The sequence below is a fragment of the Eschscholzia californica genome, unplaced genomic scaffold (assembly GCF_041429995.1).
Source record: "Eschscholzia californica isolate CP2 unplaced genomic scaffold, dmEscCali1.0.p SCAF_6, whole genome shotgun sequence".
In the NCBI taxonomy this organism is placed as follows: Eukaryota; Viridiplantae; Streptophyta; class Magnoliopsida; order Ranunculales; family Papaveraceae; genus Eschscholzia; species Eschscholzia californica.
Window position 1 is genome coordinate 35,351,172 of NW_028238483.1, and position 19,276 is coordinate 35,370,447.

A 19,276-nucleotide genomic window follows, 5' to 3' on the forward strand; every position below is an offset into this window, starting at 1 on the left:
TGTATATTACTTTACTTTTATTCATTGTTTAGTTAATCAACTGATAAATAAAACGGAAACCAAGAAAGATCGAAAGAATGATTACATATATAAACTCAATGGTGTGATGCCCAATTTAGTTCGGCCGTAATTATATGTACGTTTCTCTAGTGGAGACCAAAGTTCAAATTTTACAATTCCGGAAAAAAAAAAAGATATATGAACTCAACGTAAACTTATATTTGTCCATTATTGATAATAATGATGATAAATTAACATTTTTTTTCTATGTGCATCATGAACTGCACATATATATATGTAATGACCACGAGCATGACGTCGACTCGACGAGGATTACTATGATGATGAGGATAATGATGCTTACAGACCAGGAGTGAAAGGAACACCGGAAGAGATGATGAAAACACCGCCTTTCATGAGTCTAGAGGTGACTGTAAATTGTTGTAAATGCTCAATTGGAAGCTTACCAGTCTTCACTCCTTTCCAGTTAACTCTTTTTGACAAATCTGAACCAAGTCCTCTGTTATTGTACTCAAAGAAAAAACAAGTACTTTCACCCCAAGTTCCCATCCATGGATGCCAACCAGCTGGGTTAATCACATCATCTATTTGACTATTTACTACTATATGTCTTGCATATTCCTTCCATGGCCTACCCAAATACGATTGGATCGTCTTCTTCACTGGAACCAACAATGGATCTGCAGAAATGAGGCAATCTTGAAGAATGAGAGCTCCTGGTTCATTCTTTGCTTTTCTACCACTTGCAAGAACCATATTTGCTTGATTATCCATTGGTTTCCTTACTACAACGTGGCAGTTTTGGAACAAAGCTATTCCTGCACCAAAAATGAAGTCTACTGTGCCTGAGATGGTGCAGTTTCTGTAGAACTGTCGGTTGGCGTGTGCATAGAGTGTATCTTGGTAGCCATCTACTTGAACATTGTAGAAGATAGACATGTCTGATGAAACCCTCAAAGCAACTGCTTGGTGCTTTTCTGGTCCTGCTGAGTTCTCAAATCCTATGTCCTTAGCTATGAAACCTGCTCCTACCGCACCTGTACATATATATCACATACGTTTAAGTACTTAGTCATCGATCACGAATGTATAGGTATATGTTTGTGTATGTGTTTGTGGTCACTCAACTCAAAACCTATTGATAATGAGTGGATATGACCTAGATATTGTATTATGTGTTATAAAAGTACCATCTCCCCAGATGGGACTATTCTCACGCGCCACGTGCGTGTTGCGTTCTTTGAGCCTAACACATATCGTTTTTTTCTGGATGACATAGAGCACGTGTGGCCTTTGGATCTATCAGGTGTGGACTACCTCTGATATCATGTTAAGTATGTGAGCATCTAACTCAATACCAATTGGCAATGAGTGAAGATGACCACCCAAAAATTATATATTCTGCGTTGTAAGAGTACCATTATCCATGTGGAGCTATTCTCACGCGATAATTGAATATATATATATATATATATATTTAATTTATGTAACTTAATATTCACTTACTAACGGTTGCCGAGGCAAAGGTTGTCATTCCCGTATTCCCAACAGCCTTGTTGTTAGTGATCTTAGTTTTGGTTGGACCATCTCCAATTAGCATCACATTGGTCATATCCTTGGTGAAATTGAGCCATTCAGTATAGACACCAGACTTCACATATATCACAAACTGTGTCTTACCCTTAACAGGAATATCTTTTAGTGCTTCCTGCACAGTCTTGTACTTACCACTACCATCTTTAGCCACAACAACATTAGGTTTTATATTAGTAGCTGCAAGAAGTTGGCGTTGCCTTGCCGATGCCCATTCTGGCATCTTGGTCGTTGATTCCGATTCATCAACTTCTTTGTCTTCTGTCGAGAAAAGTCTTCGGTTAAACGCAGGGATATTTAAGTTTTCTAGAATGGTAGAAGCTTGAGCAATCATGTCAAGTGCATTGTTTGTCATTTCTTGAGTACTATTCAAAGCTGTTCTCATTGATTCTCCTGCTTTACTTGTTGTATTTTCAAAACCATCTAAACATGTTTCTTCATAAGTTAAGGCTGCTGACAACCAAACCTTAAGATCCTCAACCGCATCGTCGATCTTAGTTATATCTAACTGACCTAATTGATCGAAAGATCTAACGAGATCATCGATTGAATAATCCATTAGCTCTTGACAATTTTGAAGAGCTAACTTGGCTGTTGGATCTTTCTCCAAGTCTAACAATGTAGCTGAGTGACTAAGTGATTCTTTAATATGATTTATTGTTACATTAAATCCAATCCTGATAAGTTCTTTCGGGTCTGTGGTATTACCGGCTGCCTGGCTTAGGTTTTCTACGCAAGCTTTTTGGTAATCAGTCGGTTGGCAGATCGCTTCGACGGCCTTGGTAGATGTATGTACGGCAGCGTCACCACCAACATCACCACCACCACCACCGCCAGCAGCAGCAGCAGCCGATTTCTTGTTGTGCTGATTGACACCAACAGCAACAGCAACAACCATGGCAACCAACACCATGGAAGTAAGACTAATAATAGCTAGCTTCTTCTTCTTTGAGTCATCATCTCCCATTTTTTTGTACAGTTTAGGTTGTTCTTGATCTTTTGATATATATATTGTTAGGAAGCCTTTGTAATTGCTTCCTGCCCTAACTGCTCTCTTAGATTTGTGGAGAAGTTTATTTCTTTTATAATTAGAGAAGAAGACCAAATTAAGGTTTTCAAAAAGTAGTTATGTTAGTTAGCAAAAAAGACGTTGTTTGATTTAGAAAAGGACAAAATTGAAGGCTGTTAGTTATTTACGTGGGGACTAGATTTGTTTCAATTGGGTGATTTGTATTTTTAGTCTATTTTGGTTTGCTTAATAGTAACTGAAATCACTTACATAATGGGATGGAAAATGATTCTCTTCCCGCCACGGAACCGGGCCGAAACCCGGCCGGATGACGTGTTGGGTCGTGATTTAGAGAGAGAAAGTAAGAAAATTTCTCTCTCTAAATCACGTCCCGACACGTCATCCGGCCGGGTTCCGTGCCGAGAAGTCTATCACGGTTGCAATGGGATAAGCTAAAGGTTGGAAGTGATTAAACCTTTCCGCTGATAAGTACATCTTGAACGCACTTGAAAAAAAAAGAAAATAAAAACCAAGGAGTTGAATATGCTGGATTATCTAGTATTTCCGTAAAATATTTACCATGACTTCTAGATTGCTTTTGAGTTAATTTGTAGTGCTTTGAAAGTAAGGACGGGTTGGAACAAGTCTAGGATGCATGTATTATCTGATACGGTCCAGTCTGATGGGTTAGCATGTACTCGAACTGTTCAGTCTGGTAGGGTAAGCATACACTCGAGTTCTCCAGTCCAACTCATTTTGTTCATTACTGGTGAGATTTTTATTGATAGAGATCCTTCCGGACTTTACAACCGTTTGACGATACTAATAGATGGACATGACAGTCCGACACTTCATTTCTCCATTGGACAGTCTGAGTGCATACACTTGAGAACGTTTTAGGATAAACAAAAAAAAAACTTGAAAATAAGGATCAATATGGACAAAAAAAAAAACTAAGAGGTTGATCCGGCTCCTCTCAAGGAAATTCAGATTGCCTCACAGTTAGCTTATGGAGGAGTCGACGTTAATTTCCTTGAGAAGAGAGGAACTGATTCAGTCTGAGATAGGTAGTTCCATTAACCACCTTTTCTTTCGTGCCACTACATGTATATCCGGGTGTTTTGCAATTTTCTTTGTCCATGGTTGTTTCTTGGTAGCGGTCCATGGGCTTGGGATTCGGAAAGCATTTGGTTTTTGTAGTTCTTTCAATTTTTTGAGTCAATCATCATTTCTTTTGTTAATCATGAGCAACGAATTTTTATTGATTTCAAAGTATTCTCGAAGTTGTTATAGTTTTCTTCATAATTCGTCTGCTAATATCTCATTCACAAACAATTACTTTGGACAAATCAAAGATCCAAATTTATGAGCCCAACGGCACGAATGCAATGATGCATACAGACGTACAGTTTGCTATCTAGACTAGTGGAGTCCATTCAAAAGGTGCAAATGTTGAGTAATAATACCTAGAAAAAGTGAAAGTAAAGAAAATCTAGGAGTATATGATTACAAAAGCAAGAAAAATTTGCCAATCCAATATCTTCCTGTCAAAACACAATATTAATCGATAAAAGTAAAAGCAAAATAATTGACAGTCTAGAATTCTTTTGTGTCGGTGCAAATAGTTACTACTAATTTTGTCGGTGTAGGTGGTGTGTAATTTAACTGTTTACTGTACCATGTTTAATGCAGATAGGGAAGAGAGAGAGTTTGATGGCCCCTCATTAAATAAAAGGTGTCTGGAACCTTATCCATTTATCAGGCCATCCGATTGATTATGGCTTAAACAAATGTATGTTCCATGCTTATTTTGTGGAAGGCCGCCGCGGCAGTAAACTGCAGTCTGGGAGTCTTTAATTGTTTTTTCTTCCATTTCTTCGCACCGTCTCTCCTTCTAATTTTGAAAATACATGTATACCTTTAACATTGATGACTGCCTAACTAAAGGTTTCGCGGGTCACAAACCGGATTGAATATAGACCCATACTCAATATACTTTCAGCAAGTGATGAAGAAATAGCAGTCTCAACTAGCATTATCCCACGTTGTCGAAATAGAAAAACTTGTAAAGTAGTAAACTAGACAAGTCTTGTGCAACAATTTCTTTGCAAAAAAGTTTTCAAAGAGAGTTTGCCTTCCATGGGCTTGACACAAAGTTCAGAAGATGTCAACAGTTGGTAGCCCAAGTGGTTCCAAGGTGTTGACATAAACTCTAGAAATCCCTGGAGGTCTCAGGTTCGAATCCCAGAGAAGGTGGAATCTTTGGTTATTTGATTTGGGATTATTAGGGTGTAAATAATGTAGTTGGGCTTTAGGCCATTGTCATGTTAGGCTATAGGCCCGGTCTTGTTTCAGTTTGAGTGGCCAGTTATTGAGCGTATCACCTCTTTGATGTATCAATGCCAAATGTAACGACATACGTAGATCGTAGTCGACTTCCAAAAAAAAAAAAAAAAAAAACAAAGTTCAGAAGATAGTGTCTTACAAATGGTTTTGTAATTGTTGTTTAGCAACAAAAGACCACCATAGATGAACACTCCTCTTTTTTCAAATTAAAAGAATGATTATTTTTACTAATTTAATCATTGTAACCGTTTTACTTCCTTTATCGATTATATTCTAATTCTGTGAGTTAAATTTATCTCTCCAGATCAGTTAGTTGTGCGTTCTCCTAAAATACCGACATGTCGTGGCTTGGGGTATTGAAAATGCAATTTGACTATGAGTTTTTCCTATGTCATTACGTAAAAATATATAAAAAAAATAATAATAATTTTAATGGCTTTTAGAGTTCCTTTACGTGGCCTTTAGAGTCTAATTGTAGTTTAAGTAACAATTTATTTCATCCTTTTGATATATCAACACTACATCATCATGATATGAAGTTCTATAGCAATCATACGCTTAATCAGTCGTCTGTTCTGTAGCAATTATGCTACACCACGTACCAACGCATGATTGTGGGATTTTTCTTCCATACATTGAGTACAATCCAACATATTAAGTATATGTACTTGTTGTTGTTGTGATATTAGTGCAAGAAATATGTTTTATGATAAATTGTGATTTTCCCTTTCCCGTCCATCAAAACATAATAAGTTCTAATAGACAAAATTCTCTCTACTAACTACTACCAATAAATGGGGTAGTTGAGTGATGTTCGTTTCTTCACAAAAATGGCACAACTAACACTTCACAAGAGAAGACCTTAAAAGTAAATTAGGGTTGAATCACCCGAGCTACTTTCCCTTTATGCTTTTTCTAATTTTTTACACTAGATTGCATTACATAAATCATCTTTACTAAAAGAAAAAATCTAGAAGAAATTATTTTAGTTGTACCTATAGGTTTTGGAGTTAGATATCCATTAACTTAATAATTATTAGTAGATCGTAATAACAAGAAATATTTTTCAATGATGATAGGGAAGCCGGAACTCGGCATGTCGATCGAACGACTCACAATCACTTTGTTTCATCAAGAGAGAAAAAGTGGAATCATCTATTGAAATTCGGGTCAAATTCACAAACTTTTTCGGTGGAATTTTTGGCCGAAAAGTGTGAGGCTAATAAGCGAAAAAAGTAAAACAGATCAAAATTGTAATCATAATTAAAGTTGATCCAGAGCCAGTTTTTCACAAAAAAAAAAAAGGGTAAATGTTTGACAAGGGCAAAAGATCCCAAAATTACGTGTCCCTCTAAGAAATTATGTGTCCATGTAACCAATAATTACAATTTTAATTTGAAGTTCAAACGGGTGTAGTTATCTTATTTCTTATTAGATGTTAGTGAAATTCGTGTGTTTCCAAAATAATTTTCAAGATCTTTAAAACATAATCCAGTATTTCGACATTTTCTCTTCAAAGATGGGTATTTTCAATATCATTATTTTTTCGTTAAGCAAACATTTGTTTGCATAATGCAATAAGTTGTCACATAATCCTATAAGTTGTTTGCATATTGCAATAAGTTGTTACTCTTGTGTACTCTCTTTTAACTTTCCAATGCACACATCGTGAAAAAAGGTGTGCAACAAATTACTAATAAAAGCAAAATTTTCACCAGTTTAGTTGGACGGTCTACAACAATCTGCACTCCCACAATTCTAAACTTTAGAAGATGTTGTTTAGCGTTTTACCTGACATATTGGTTGAAATCTAGGTGAGGACAAAGATTTCATTAAAAGGTCGTAAACTCAATAGTATCATATGAGATTTAGTGTCATTCACCTTCTTTAAAATTCAGGAGATCGTAAATTCAGTAGTGTCATGATGGGATGTGCGGCGACCCTAGTTTTGCTTTTAAGTATCATAAACATAATAGTCGTTATAAATGTGTCATTAGCTTCAAAGGTAATTTATATGTTTAGTCTGTCAATTTTACGTGTCTTTATCATTTGACTTAAAACAAATAATAAATATCATGCTAAAAATCCCATAAGAAAAAGGAAAAAACATTATAAATCATCACAAAGTCTTGCCTCTACAACCCCAACTACCCCTTCTTTCTCTTTTCTTTCTCACTCTAATAAGCTACTAGCCAACCATGCATAATCTAAAATTGAGTAAGAACAAGCTCCTCTTACTCTCATTCTTAACAATTTCAGTCCTTACCTTACTCTTATTCTCCACAATTAACACAACCCACCTCAAACAATCATCCTCCCCAACCTTACACATCCAAAAACATCTTCAAATTGCTCACTCAATATGTGAAGACACATTACACAAAGACCTTTGCATCTCAACTCTCTCTTCCTTCCAAGACCTACATTTAAAATCACTCCCACAAATCATTTCTGCATCTATTAATCACACCATCAACATTGTCAAAACCTCTGAATCAAACTGCACTGGCATTAGAAGAAAGCTTCAAAAACACCTAGACCCACTTCAAAAAAATGCTCTAGATGATTGTCTTGAACTCTTTGAAGACACTATTTCTGATCTTCACACTGTTTTCTTGGATTTACACACCAACCCAAAAGCTTTTCGAAAACGTTATTTTCATTCACAGACATTTTTCAGTGCTGCAATTACAAATCAATATACTTGTCTTGATGGGTTTGCTTATGGTAATGGCCCAAAAGTAAGAAAATTAATTGAGAAGAGTTTGTATAAAATTTCTCATTTAGTTAGTAATTCTCTTGCTATGCTTAAGAAAATGAGAAAAATGAAGAAAGTTAAAGATGATAATAATGTGTTTCCAGAGTACGGCGATATGGTAGATGGATTTCCTAGATGGGTTTCGGGGAAAGATCGACGGTTATTACAAGCTTCGGTTAATGTAACCAAAGTAGATTTGATTGTGGCAAAAGATGGGAGTGGGAATTTTACCACTATTGGTGCAGCTGTTGGTGCTGCACCTAATTCGACTAAGAGTCGATTTGTAATTTATATAAAAGCAGGGGCCTATTTTGAAAATGTTGAGGTTGTGAAAAAGAAGACGAATTTGATGTTCATCGGAGATGGGATTGGGAAGACCGTCGTCAAAGCAAGTCGCAATGTTGTCGATGGCTGGACTACTTTTCGATCTGCTACTGTCGGTGAGTTTGACTTTGACCTTGACTTTTCATTCTTTCATTTTACTGATATTATTTTAGGAGATACCGTTAAATGTTGTCTAAATTGTCCTAGAATCGTTCGTTGATGGAGTGACTATGGTGGAACCAATGTGGTTATTTTACGACATGTCATAACGATAATGATTTGATGATTTAATTTATTCCAGCTGTGGTGGGAGATGGATTCATTGCTAGAGACATGACATTCGAGAACTCGGCTGGTCCAAGTAAACATCAAGCAGTTGCATTACGAAGTGGTGCAGATCTTTCGGCATTTTACCGATGTAGTTTCGTTGGATATCAAGACACCCTTTACGTTCATTCTCTTCGACAATTTTACAAACAATGTGATATTTACGGAACAGTAGATTTCATATTTGGAAATGCGGCTGTCGTTTTCCAAAACTGCAATTTATATGCAAGAAAACCAGACCCAAATCAGAAAAACATATTTACTGCTCAAGGTAGAGAAGATCCAAATCAAAATACAGGAATTTCAATCTTGAATTGCAAGATAGCTGCTGCTTCTGATCTTGTCCCTGTTAAATCAACAGTCAAATCTTACTTGGGTAGGCCATGGAAACAATATTCAAGAACTGTCTTTTTACGTTCTTATATCGAAGATTTGATCGATCCGAAAGGGTATTTAGAATGGGATGGTGATTTTGCTTTGAGTACACTTTATTATGGAGAGTATATGAATACTGGACCAGGATCAAATACAACAGATAGGGTTAAATGGCCTGGTTTTAGAGTGATTAGTAATGCAAGTGAAGCTAGTCAATTCACAGTTGCTTCTTTTATTCAAGGAAATGAATGGTTAGGATCTACCAATATTCCATTTTATCCTGGTTTGAATTAGATTTATTACCAACAAATTGGATTCCAATTTGTTTTTGGTTTAAATAGTTGCCTAGAAATTGTTCTAAGCTTCTTAGGGTATGCTTAATGCTTATTCTATATCGTATTTATAAAGTGCTAGATCGAAGGCCCCTTTGAATAAAGTCATTTTGGTTGTTTGGTATCGACATATATTACAGAGTTTTGTTCTAACAAGACTTCTAACAAATAGGATAGTTGAGTAAGAAGCGTAAGATCTCAAGAGACTAAGCCTTAGAAAAAGCATGGACGAGAGTCCTGCCAAGTCTCTTAATTGTTATATTTTACTTCATCTGTGTGTATATTAAAAGTGCTATAAGTATTGTAGATGTGATATGTAAATCGATACACAAGTTTAATTGTATTCATAATTCAAGAGAGACGCAACTGACAACCTCCGATGTTTGGGAACGAAGAGCTTCATTGTGAACCTTGACCGTCTTCAGTTTTGATATGATGTAGGCATGGCCTACGATAACCTTGAGCCTCTTCAGTTTTGACATTGCAAACCTTGAGCCTCTTTAGTTTTGTGGCTTTTAGGGACAATTTACACCATCACTCAACTTTACCGCTCAATACCTATAACCACACAACCCGCTTACGCAGCCATGACAACTACAAAGCCGCAAATTATAACTATTTGGGACAGATTTTGATCCGTCGAGGATACCCCTGTCATGAATAGGGTTAAGGACATATTGCTTGCTCAAGCTTTAAATGGAAAATTGTGATAGTTCTGCATCCTTTGGAGAAGCGCCTGGAGCATGCGTTTTTGTTTGCTCAAGCTTAGTAAATTGTGGCCGTTTTGGTGGATTTGTGGTGTCTTGGCTAAAAATAGAACCCCGTGCCAGTGGACTTGTGTCTAGGCGTCAAAAGCAGAGACGAGATCGAGAATTGTTGAGGCTTGGGGCGTTATAGATGTTTGGGGTAGTGTAGTAGTACTTGGGGCCTGGGTTATATGATCATGATCAAATTTAGTAAATTCCGACACTTTTTGGTGGACTCTTGGAGTCTTAGCTAGACACACTAAATCTCTCCAAACATTGTCCATAGATATTTTTCTCTCTCTCCCTAGCCAAAATCACTCCTCAAAGGCCGGGGTATGGAATCCCTTCTTTTGGGTTAAAAAAAGGGATTCTCATATTGGGCAATTTGTTCAATTATTGATCAGAACTTATTCAGAGTAATCCTTTACCCTCAACTGCCTGACCACCGAAAGTTGGTAACATTCCCCCTTATCCAATACACAGAAAAAAAGTGAAGACACCATAAAATGAGAAGTATATAATGACATTCTTTGGCTTCCAACTCAAGTAGCAAATTCTTAAGAGCTTTCTTTCAACTGAAATTAAAACAGTTAAGTACCTCCTCCACCCTTAGTAGTATAATGGCAAGAAGATCAGCAGACCTTCAAAAAGTTGCTATTGAAGGGTTTGGAATGTTGGAGGAGTTTGTGTTGCGTAAACCAAAGCCTCCGCCGAAGAGGGAAGTTATCGATGCACGTGAGGCTGCTCGAAGACACGGCGGTGTCTTGATACTCGATAACAACCACCGTCGTAACCCACGACTCCAACAAGAACCTATCTACTATGAGACGTCACAACCCTTTGGTGGCTACTTAGTTTGTGACAATCCTAAAAAGAAACTACCTAGCAAGACTTACTTCTAAATGTATATAGATATACTAGTACTAGTCTATCTAGCTCTCTCTCTCTCTCTATGAGATGTACTATTTCTTTTGTCTCACTGGGTGTAGTAGTAGTAGTAGTATATGGCATCTCTTCTATAATAATGGAGAAGTTGTTAGATAAGATGTTTCTACTGTTAGTATATATTAATTAATGTAGTTTAACAAGTAATTAAAGAACTTTGTATATTTAGCTTATCATTTCAATTTATCTTCTTTAAGATAGTTGGTAGCCCAAGTGGTTCCAAGGTGTTGACATAAAATCCACAAAGTCTTGGAGGTCCCAGGTTCGAATCCCAGAAAAGGTGAAATATTTGGTTATCTATTAAGGTATAAATAATGTAGTTGGGTCAACAGTTGGTAGCCCAAGTGGTCCCAAGGTGTTGACATAAACTCCAGAAATCCCCGGAGGTCCCAGGTTCGAATCCCAGAGAAAGTGGAATCTTTGGTTATTTGAATTGGGATTATGTAGGTATTAATAAAATTGTTGGGCTTCAGGCCTATGGCCCGGTGTTGTTAATGTTTGAGCGGACAGTTATCGAGTTTATCACATCCATGATGTATCAAATGCCAAATATCACGACGTACGTAGATCGTAGTCGTCTTCCAAAAAAAAATGTAGTTGGCCTTAAGGTTATAGTTTAGTTGGGCTATAGACTCGGTCTTGTAAGAGTTTGAATGGGCGGTTATCGAGCTTATCACATCTTTGATGTATCAATGCCAAATGTAATGACTATCGTTGATCGTAGTCAATTTCCAAAAAAAAAAAAAGAAAATAGTTGTGCGGTAGTTGGGGCAAAATGACATAATTTTATGGTGGCCAATACGCGGACAACCGTTTTTCTTATATGGACAACTATTTTCGGGCACGATTCGAGTCAACTATGCTTGACTTAGTTGACTTTGATTTAATAAGGAGACAACTCCATAAAGTCTTAAATACTAATAATTAGTAACTTGTGGACTACTAACAAAAATAATAGTTAAAGATTGAAAACCTAAACTGCCTTCATCTTCTTCCTTCTTGTTAGTCTTATTCTTCTTTCTTCACTTCTACTAAAAGTAAACTGTAGTTTCTATCATTTTTTTTTATCAAACCCTAGATGGATGAAGAAGACAAAATCTCTTCTTAGTCTCATTCTTCTTTCTTCACTTCTACTAAAAGTAAACTGTAGTCTACCATTTTTTTATCAAACCCTAGATGGATGAAGAAGACAAAATCCCTCAATCTGCACCTGAAGAAGTTTTTCCGGGCGTTTCCATAATAGGCATTAATGACATTGATGAGGTAAAACAGAACATAACTTGCGACGAAAATCTGACAAAATCGGACAATTTTTCAAATTTTCGTCGCAACTTAGCTTCTGTTATGCCATATTTTCGCAGAAAACCGACGAAAATATTGCATAACAGAAACTAAGTTGCGACGAAAATCTGGCAAGTTTTCTGATTATGCCGCAAGTGATGTTCTGTTATGCCATATTTTTGCACAACCCGAATTACCAGATTCATCTTCCTCTTTACCATCGTTTTCAGAGTCGGAACCAACAGATCCATCTTCGTCTTCCACATCTTCTCTGATTTTCTCTGCCATCAGTACCATCTTCTTCTTCATGGTTGGTTTTAGAGTTTTAGGGTTCTAACCTTTGTCTTTGGGAAGATTCTACAACAACTCACTTGCCTTTGTTTGATGCCATAACCACCAATGCTTCTCCAAGGAATTTCTCTCTTTAGAAATTTGGGTGATGATGAAGAACAAGTAATAGAAGAGATGAAGACTAAACTAACCTGGGGTTTATGGAGAAAGAGGGAGGTCATCAAATAATACATCTGATTCTAAGAGGACTTGAGTGAAAATAATAGAGAGTTGTCCCCTTCGAAACTGATGTCCATATAAAAATTTAATTTTTTTGCGTTGTCCACATAAGATAGTTGTCCATATAAGAAAAACGGTTGTCAGCGTATTGGCCACCAATTTTATATAGTTAATTGGGAGTGCTACAATCACTTAAGAGTCTTATCCAATGCATGGATAATACAGTCTACAATATCGATTTTAAGTCGTCGAGTTTGTTAAAAAGTTGTTGATGAAAATATCTGGTCATCAAAATGCAACATTAACTCCTGAGTCAAACTTTGAGTAGAATTCGCAAATAATTTTTTTTTGTATCTTGCTGAGCATCTCCAGCTTGAAACTTAATAAATTTTTTTGTATCTTACTGAGCATCTCCAGTCTTTCTTAATAAACTTTCTCCGATGCAAAACTCTACTTGCATCGCCGTTGACAGGGAGGTAGTTATTTTAGAGATATACATCAAGAGTTCATTCTAGAACTAAACTGTCTTCTTGCAGATCTCCTATTGTCCATGTCATTTTCATTTTCCGAAAGTTCCGAAAGTTAGAATTTTGGACCCTCCAGTTTGTTCGGATAGATCTTTTGGTCCCCATATACTAATGGTTCCATCCATTAATTTGAAATCTTTTGTATCTTATGTTTCCCCTAAGCTTGAAATTTTATCCTTACTCTTTTTCTTGCTCTTATCTTTGTAAGTCTCTCTCATATTACCACCACCATTATCTTCAGTACCACTTTTAAGTTTGCATCATTAGCACCATCATACTCATCACATTAACAGTATAAAACACATGGAAAATATAGAGCAACGTCATCTCTCTCATGCGCTTGGATCCACGCAAGGGACGGAATCGTCTTCCCTTTCACCAAATCCGGCAAAAGGGGGATGAATTTTTTCTTCTTTGTTGGATTCGGCGAAGGAGAAGATCCGTCATCCCTCCTTGAAGCGTTTAGAGGACCTTGGAGCTATGAGCAAGAGAAATTCCTCCACAACAATAAAATACTAGTTAGTTTAGTAAAAATTAAAATTTCATTAATTATGATAGAAATGAGGTTGAAAGTATACTAGATATCCGAAAAAGTTTGTTCGCCTCAAATGGTCCAAACAAACAGAAATTGCTGACGTCATGTGTAAGCCGTGTTTGTCTAAATAGAAAAATATATTCGCTTATTTTAGTTGAGCACCCCTATTTCAATGATTTTAAGTCAAGCTCCTTCCACTTGGTCTTAGACTCTTAGTACATAAAATCATATCTTAGATAAGGAAGGAATATAGGAATCAGTATGAGAATATGTAGACCAACTAACTAACTGAGCATCTTCTCTTTGTGATTTGAATTCCAAGTTCTTGGTAAGTTTGATTATGATTCTTCTTTCTTGAATGCAAATCTATAAGTTACTTAGCAAGTAAGAGTAACCAAAAAGAGGTTCCCTTCAAAGTTATACTTATTGATAAGGAAGCATTTACTGAATTCCAACAAGGATGGATCCACTTGTTACATACATGATTTTTTATTTTTTTTGGGTAATGTCAAGATATTTTGAGAAATTTCGAGATCAAAGGGACAATCCCAAAGGCAAAAGATACTATAAGGAAAAACAGATCATAATTGTTGCAAATTTATTATATCAATAGAATTACTCGCCCATTTAACTCAGTGAAAATCCTTTGTAGTATTCTATCCAACCCACAAATAAGAGCACCAAACAGTTGTGTGTGTGTGGATAATAGCTTGGTATTACTTTTTCCATTTTTGCATTGTCGGGTACCACGAACTCATGACCTAGAAGGTGGAAGACTAAACCTCCTACCACTCCTACCACTCCAACCAAAGGGTTGTTAGCCTGACGTTACTTTTTCTTACTATATTGACAACGAATTCGCTTGGGCGTTAACTTTTTCATATTATATCTCAATTATTTGAAACATATAGATAGGATGTATATAACTATATATGTTGGTCCCTAAAATGTTGTAATTCTTATCTTTTTCAGATCGAAACGGTTGATTTGATTGAAGATACTATTCCGACCTTGAAATCATGTCGGAATTTCAAGTCATTTTCTTGAAATTTTCAAGTGAATTACATTCAAGAGTTTGAAACATCTCCAGAAAGAAAAGACACAATAACATCAGAAAGACTATGGGCACAGAAAACGAATCTTGTTGTGTAATTATCGTGCAGTTGTATGAATAGTTAGTTTTCCAAATCTAAGCTTTTGAATTACAACTGCATAGAGAAGCTTAGAATTTTCCATCCCTATAGTAAATGTATTTCAAGAAAAACAACTTACTCTTGCAGTTAAAAAGGTAGATTCAACCTTTACATATACTGTATATTGTTTGGTAGCATAAATATATAATATCAGAAACAGTTTGAAACAGATTAATAGAACGGTATAGAAGATTCTATACCATAAAAAACCACGAGAAGCTCTTAGTTCCAGAGTATTTGGACAAACAGTAGGCATTTGTTAAGTTTGTGACCAATCCAACTCAAAATCAATTGACAATGAACAGAGAAGGCCTAGACATTATATTCTTGATTGTGGATATTATGAAAGCCACATTATTCTTCGAGAAGCTCTTAGTTCCCGATTATTTGGATACACGGTAAACTCTTGTTAAATATATGATTATCCAACTCAAAACCAATTGGACAACGAGTGAAGAGGACCGTGACATTATATTCTTGTTTGCTAGATTGGCCTTCTCCAATGTGAGACTATTTCCACACCCACCCTGTCACATGTGGCATTCTTTGAGCCCAATACGTGTTTTTTTTTTCTTTTCGGATGACGTGAAACAACACGTGCGCCTTTTAAGCCTATCACATGTGATCTTAACTCTCATACCATGTTAAGTTTGTGACCATACAACTCAAAATCAAGGAATGGAGATGACCTAGATATTATATTCTTGGTTGCTAGATCGCACTTGGAACTATTGTTACAAACCTTATCATTAAGTGGGTATTCATGGAATGTCCTCTCTCCCATTTGGAAATCCAACTATACTAGGCAGTCAAAAGGGATGAGGGTTGAGACGAATTTAAGATACAAAAGCTAGATATGTTCAAAAGGTTGCTGTAGATTTTGTTCAATAATTCATTACTCCTAAAAGATATCTGCCTCATTGGAGAGAGAGAGAAAGAATAGATTCAATAAATAGATCGGAAGAGACATGTTTCCTACAAGAGAGAGAATACTCACTTGCCTCAATGGGTTAGTTGCTTTATGTTTATGTGGAAGAGGATGACACTATATAAACACATGTTAACAGCTCAAAAATTAAGTAGAGAAGTAAAGAGCTACTCATTAACTAGAAAAGCAGGAAGATGGCACCAGGGGCTGATCTTGAAAAAGTTGCCATGGAAGGCTTTGGATTTGTGGAGCTTTTACGCAGACCAAGGACAGCTTGGCCTTCCCACTACACTCATCTTCCTCGCCAGATCCCTCCTGATAGAGAAGCTATCGACGCATTTGAGGCTGCTCGAAGGCATGGTGGTCTGTTGATAATCGAACACAACCGTAACAAGGCTCAACCAAGCCAACAAGAAGCTATTGACTATAAGCCATCACACTCGGTTGGTCACAACTACATCGGACAATATGCCAGAATTAAACTAGTTCGAAAGTCTTACTACTAGTACTAGTCTCTCGTCTCTCTTTCTGTCACTCAGCATATATAATGAAGATATTATAACTGGTTGGGGCAAGTATTATGTAATATTTCATGTCTAATGAAGTAGTTATTTGGTATGTAGCTATGCATATGAATATAACTTAAGAAGCTATGCTTAAAGCATTCCTCCCCGACTTTTGCATCTTAAACTTGCAATGAACAGGCAGCTATTGGGAAGTATTAACGGCTTTCAAACTGCAGAACGCTTACCAAAATAACTTCCACGAAAATCAATAGAAAGTTCCAAAAGCTTAAACAGTTAGTGCTACAATTGCAAAACCCAAAGGGAAGTGCTACAATCTATTAGGGCATGTTCAGAGCACGAGAACAAAATGCTATTAACAATAATCGCATTCTAGAATGATGATCGGTGCACAGGAATGCATCATGAATTACACTTCAACGAACGTGATTCCTACTAAAGAAAGAACACATCACAAATAATTCATCGATGACGAAAGCTACATTAATATGTACTAATAATTCAAAAACGTTCATATTCAAGGTGAAACTTCGTCTATTAAACCATTGTAAGATGAGAATCCCAAATACACATGCAAAAAAATATAGTGATCACTTCAGCACACAACAGAAAGAAACAAGAGCTCTGAAAGATTAATAAATTTTCAAGATTTAAACATCCTTTTCTACTAAAGAGTATGAAAAGACAAGCCCATTAGGCAGAAAAGGGAAATGGTTGTGGAAACTAAGATAGAGTGATAGACCGTGACAAAAACCAATTTCTACATACCAGAAGTTATAGAGTAACATAGAGTAATCAAAACTGTTCTCATAACCGCAGCTTCTCACTTCTTGGTTTTCTTTGGTGCCCTAAAAGAAAAAATACATAACTTTGTTAGAAATTAACCTCCAAGTAGAGTTATTCGCTTATCAGACAAATAGAACTAAATACTTACTCCGCTGCTGGTGCAGGTGCTGCAGCTGGTGGAGCATGTTCAATTGGTCCCTGAACAACATTGAGTAAATATTAGAAACTAAGACGCAATGTTAAATGTAACCATCTACTTGATGCTAATGCGTTTTCCATTTGTAGTTCCGGCCATCAAAATTCGTAGAGCACATGGTGAAAATACAAAAAGAGTGAGACTGTAAGCAGTTGTGAACTACTGTGTAAAACAAATAGGTTTTCCAAATACCGGTAGAACTAATTGTCTCGTTTTGTTACAAAAAAAAACACTGTTTTTTCCATTATAATAGTTGTCCTTAGACACGGGTATCAACTAAAATGAAGTATGTTACATTCCTTTCACCAACAAAGGTATGTTACAGTATAAGCGTATTACTACTAAAGCAGAACATTTCGTTACTGAAATATGTATTCACTAATTTCCAGGGATAGCTAAGATATTGGACTTCTCTTACCTTAGCCAACCGTTCCTCCCTTCTGGCAAACTTCCTTTCCCTGCTTGCCTTGTTCTTAGCTCTCTTAGCCTCAAACTGGTCAGACAATGTCTTGTCTCTTGCCTTCTCAGCCTTAGACTTGTGAATACTCTCCATCAACACCCTTTTGTTCTTAAATACATTACCCTTCACCTTCATGTACATGTCATGGTACATATGTTTGTCGATCTTCTTTGACTCTCGGTACTTTCGGAGCAACCGTCGGAGAACTCGCATCCTTCTCATCCAAAGAATCTTAGTTGGTAGCCTTGCCTCTCTTGTACCCTTACGCTTACCTATACACGTTCATCACAAAATATACAAAAATTTAAGTACCTAAAAGTTTAATAGACTTCAACCATGGATGAAAAGCTTAAAAAGAAACCATGGGGAAAAAGTAGTATCAGCTATTTTAGCCGCATATTTAGGATCATCTATGAAGCTTAGAGACTTGAGTTAATCCGTATTCAGATAATAAGAATGTTTGTTTTGTAGCAATCAATGTTGGCGAATATATAACATACCATATCCAGAATGCCTTCCCTTCCTCTTAGCTTCCTTCATGCGACGAGCACGGGATCGAGAGTGAATCTTGGTTGGCTTTCGGATGATGAAACCATCTTTTACAAGCTTTCTTACATTTTGCCCTAAACCCAACAACAATCAAGTTCATAAAAGATTCAGAAGTAATCCAGCAACTCAATTTTCTATTGACACGAGTAATTTACACAAACCAGAAAAGATTACCCTTTGACTGATTTAAACTAAAAAGCTCTATCAACTTATGCTCAGGTTAATTGATATAATCATACCAAATCACCAATATCATGATCATTCTAAGATTAGGGTTAGCTAGTAGAGTCTACTCATTTTGATCATTCAATTTAACTTAACAACTAATTGATGAAACTAGAAGAGTGTGTATATGTGATGTTAAACTGCACATGTTCAGATACAGTAACCTAAAAATGAACAAAATACAGAATGTGAGAATTCAGAGAGAGAAAGATTCATACTGGAATTGGCCATGGAGATTTCGCCGCTCTCATTGGGGTCAAGCCAGACCTTTCCTTTCCCGCACTTGAGAACGCTGGCGGCAAGCCGCTTCTGAAGCTTCAGAGACACCATTTTTCCTCTCTCTCTTTCTCTCCTGCCGAAATGGAGAAACTTAAAGAAGATAAAAATGAGGGTTTTATACTCAGTCAAATGGGGTAGGGCTTCCCATATAGAATTTTTTTTTTTTTTTTTTTTGGAAGTCGACTACGATCTACGTATCTCGTTACATTTGGCACTTGATACATCATAGATGTGATAAGCTCGATAACCGCCCACTCAAACACTAACAGGACCGGGCCTATAGCCCAACTAGAACATGCCCTAAAGGCCAACAACATTATTTACACCCTAATAATCCTAATTCAAATAACCAAAGATTTCACCTTCTCTGGATTCGAACCTGGGACCTCCAGGGCTTCCCATATAGATGAGTTGGTTTGTGGACTCGGCCAAACTTTTAAGTGGGGCTACGGTAGTATTTGTTAAGTTTGTGGTATCTACATTAAAATCGATAATAAGTAGGGAGGA

At 36.6% G+C, this 19,276-nt stretch overlaps 3 protein-coding genes across 3 annotated transcripts; 1 reads left to right on the plus strand and 2 right to left on the minus strand.

The window, feature by feature from the left end:
* Window positions 1–67: 67 nt before the first annotated feature.
* On the minus strand, window positions 68–2,674 carry LOC147534088 (pectinesterase-like). Its single transcript, XM_086647837.1, has 2 exons — window positions 1,528–2,674; window positions 68–1,058 (listed from the first exon to the last, which is right to left on the minus strand). The coding sequence occupies exons 1-2, from the start codon at window positions 2,579–2,581 to the stop codon at window positions 361–363; spliced, it is 1,752 nt and encodes a 583-aa protein (XP_086503963.1). The 5' UTR covers window positions 2,582–2,674; the 3' UTR covers window positions 68–360.
* A 4,391-nt stretch (window positions 2,675–7,065) lies between these two features.
* Window positions 7,066–9,215, plus strand: LOC147534089 (pectinesterase-like). The gene is made up of 2 exons (XM_086647838.1): window positions 7,066–8,167; window positions 8,353–9,215. Exons 1-2 carry the CDS (start codon window positions 7,168–7,170, stop codon window positions 9,045–9,047), a joined length of 1,695 nt encoding a protein of 564 aa, XP_086503964.1. The 5' UTR covers window positions 7,066–7,167; the 3' UTR covers window positions 9,048–9,215.
* Window positions 9,216–16,790: 7,575 nt separating this feature from the next.
* On the minus strand, window positions 16,791–18,930 carry LOC147534090 (large ribosomal subunit protein eL19y). Its single transcript, XM_086648052.1, has 5 exons — window positions 18,709–18,930; window positions 18,217–18,339; window positions 17,675–17,988; window positions 17,209–17,258; window positions 16,791–17,122 (listed from the first exon to the last, which is right to left on the minus strand). The coding sequence occupies exons 1-5, from the start codon at window positions 18,818–18,820 to the stop codon at window positions 17,098–17,100; spliced, it is 624 nt and encodes a 207-aa protein (XP_086504178.1). The 5' UTR covers window positions 18,821–18,930; the 3' UTR covers window positions 16,791–17,097.
* Window positions 18,931–19,276: the final 346 nt, after the last annotated feature.

Bases quoted from the DNA above. Each gene is read 5' to 3' on its own strand.
- LOC147534088 (XM_086647837.1), bottom strand. From the start codon at position 2,581: ATGGGAGATGATGACTCAAAGAAGAAGAAGCTAGCTATTATTAGTCTT. The intron at 1,059-1,527 runs GTAAGTGAATAT...ATATATGTACAG, and splicing joins CTTTGCCTCGGCAACCGTTA to GTGCGGTAGGAGCAGGTTTC.
- LOC147534089 (XM_086647838.1), top strand. From the start codon at position 7,168: ATGCATAATCTAAAATTGAGTAAGAACAAGCTCCTCTTACTCTCATTC. The intron at 8,168-8,352 runs GTGAGTTTGACT...AATTTATTCCAG, and splicing joins TTTTCGATCTGCTACTGTCG to CTGTGGTGGGAGATGGATTC.
- LOC147534090 (XM_086648052.1), bottom strand. From the start codon at position 18,820: ATGGTGTCTCTGAAGCTTCAGAAGCGGCTTGCCGCCAGCGTTCTCAAG. The intron at 18,340-18,708 runs GTATGAATCTTT...TGTTGGGTTTAG, and splicing joins AATCTCCATGGCCAATTCCA to GGCAAAATGTAAGAAAGCTT. The intron at 17,989-18,216 runs GTATGTTATATA...GAACGTGTATAG, and splicing joins GGGAAGGCATTCTGGATATG to GTAAGCGTAAGGGTACAAGA.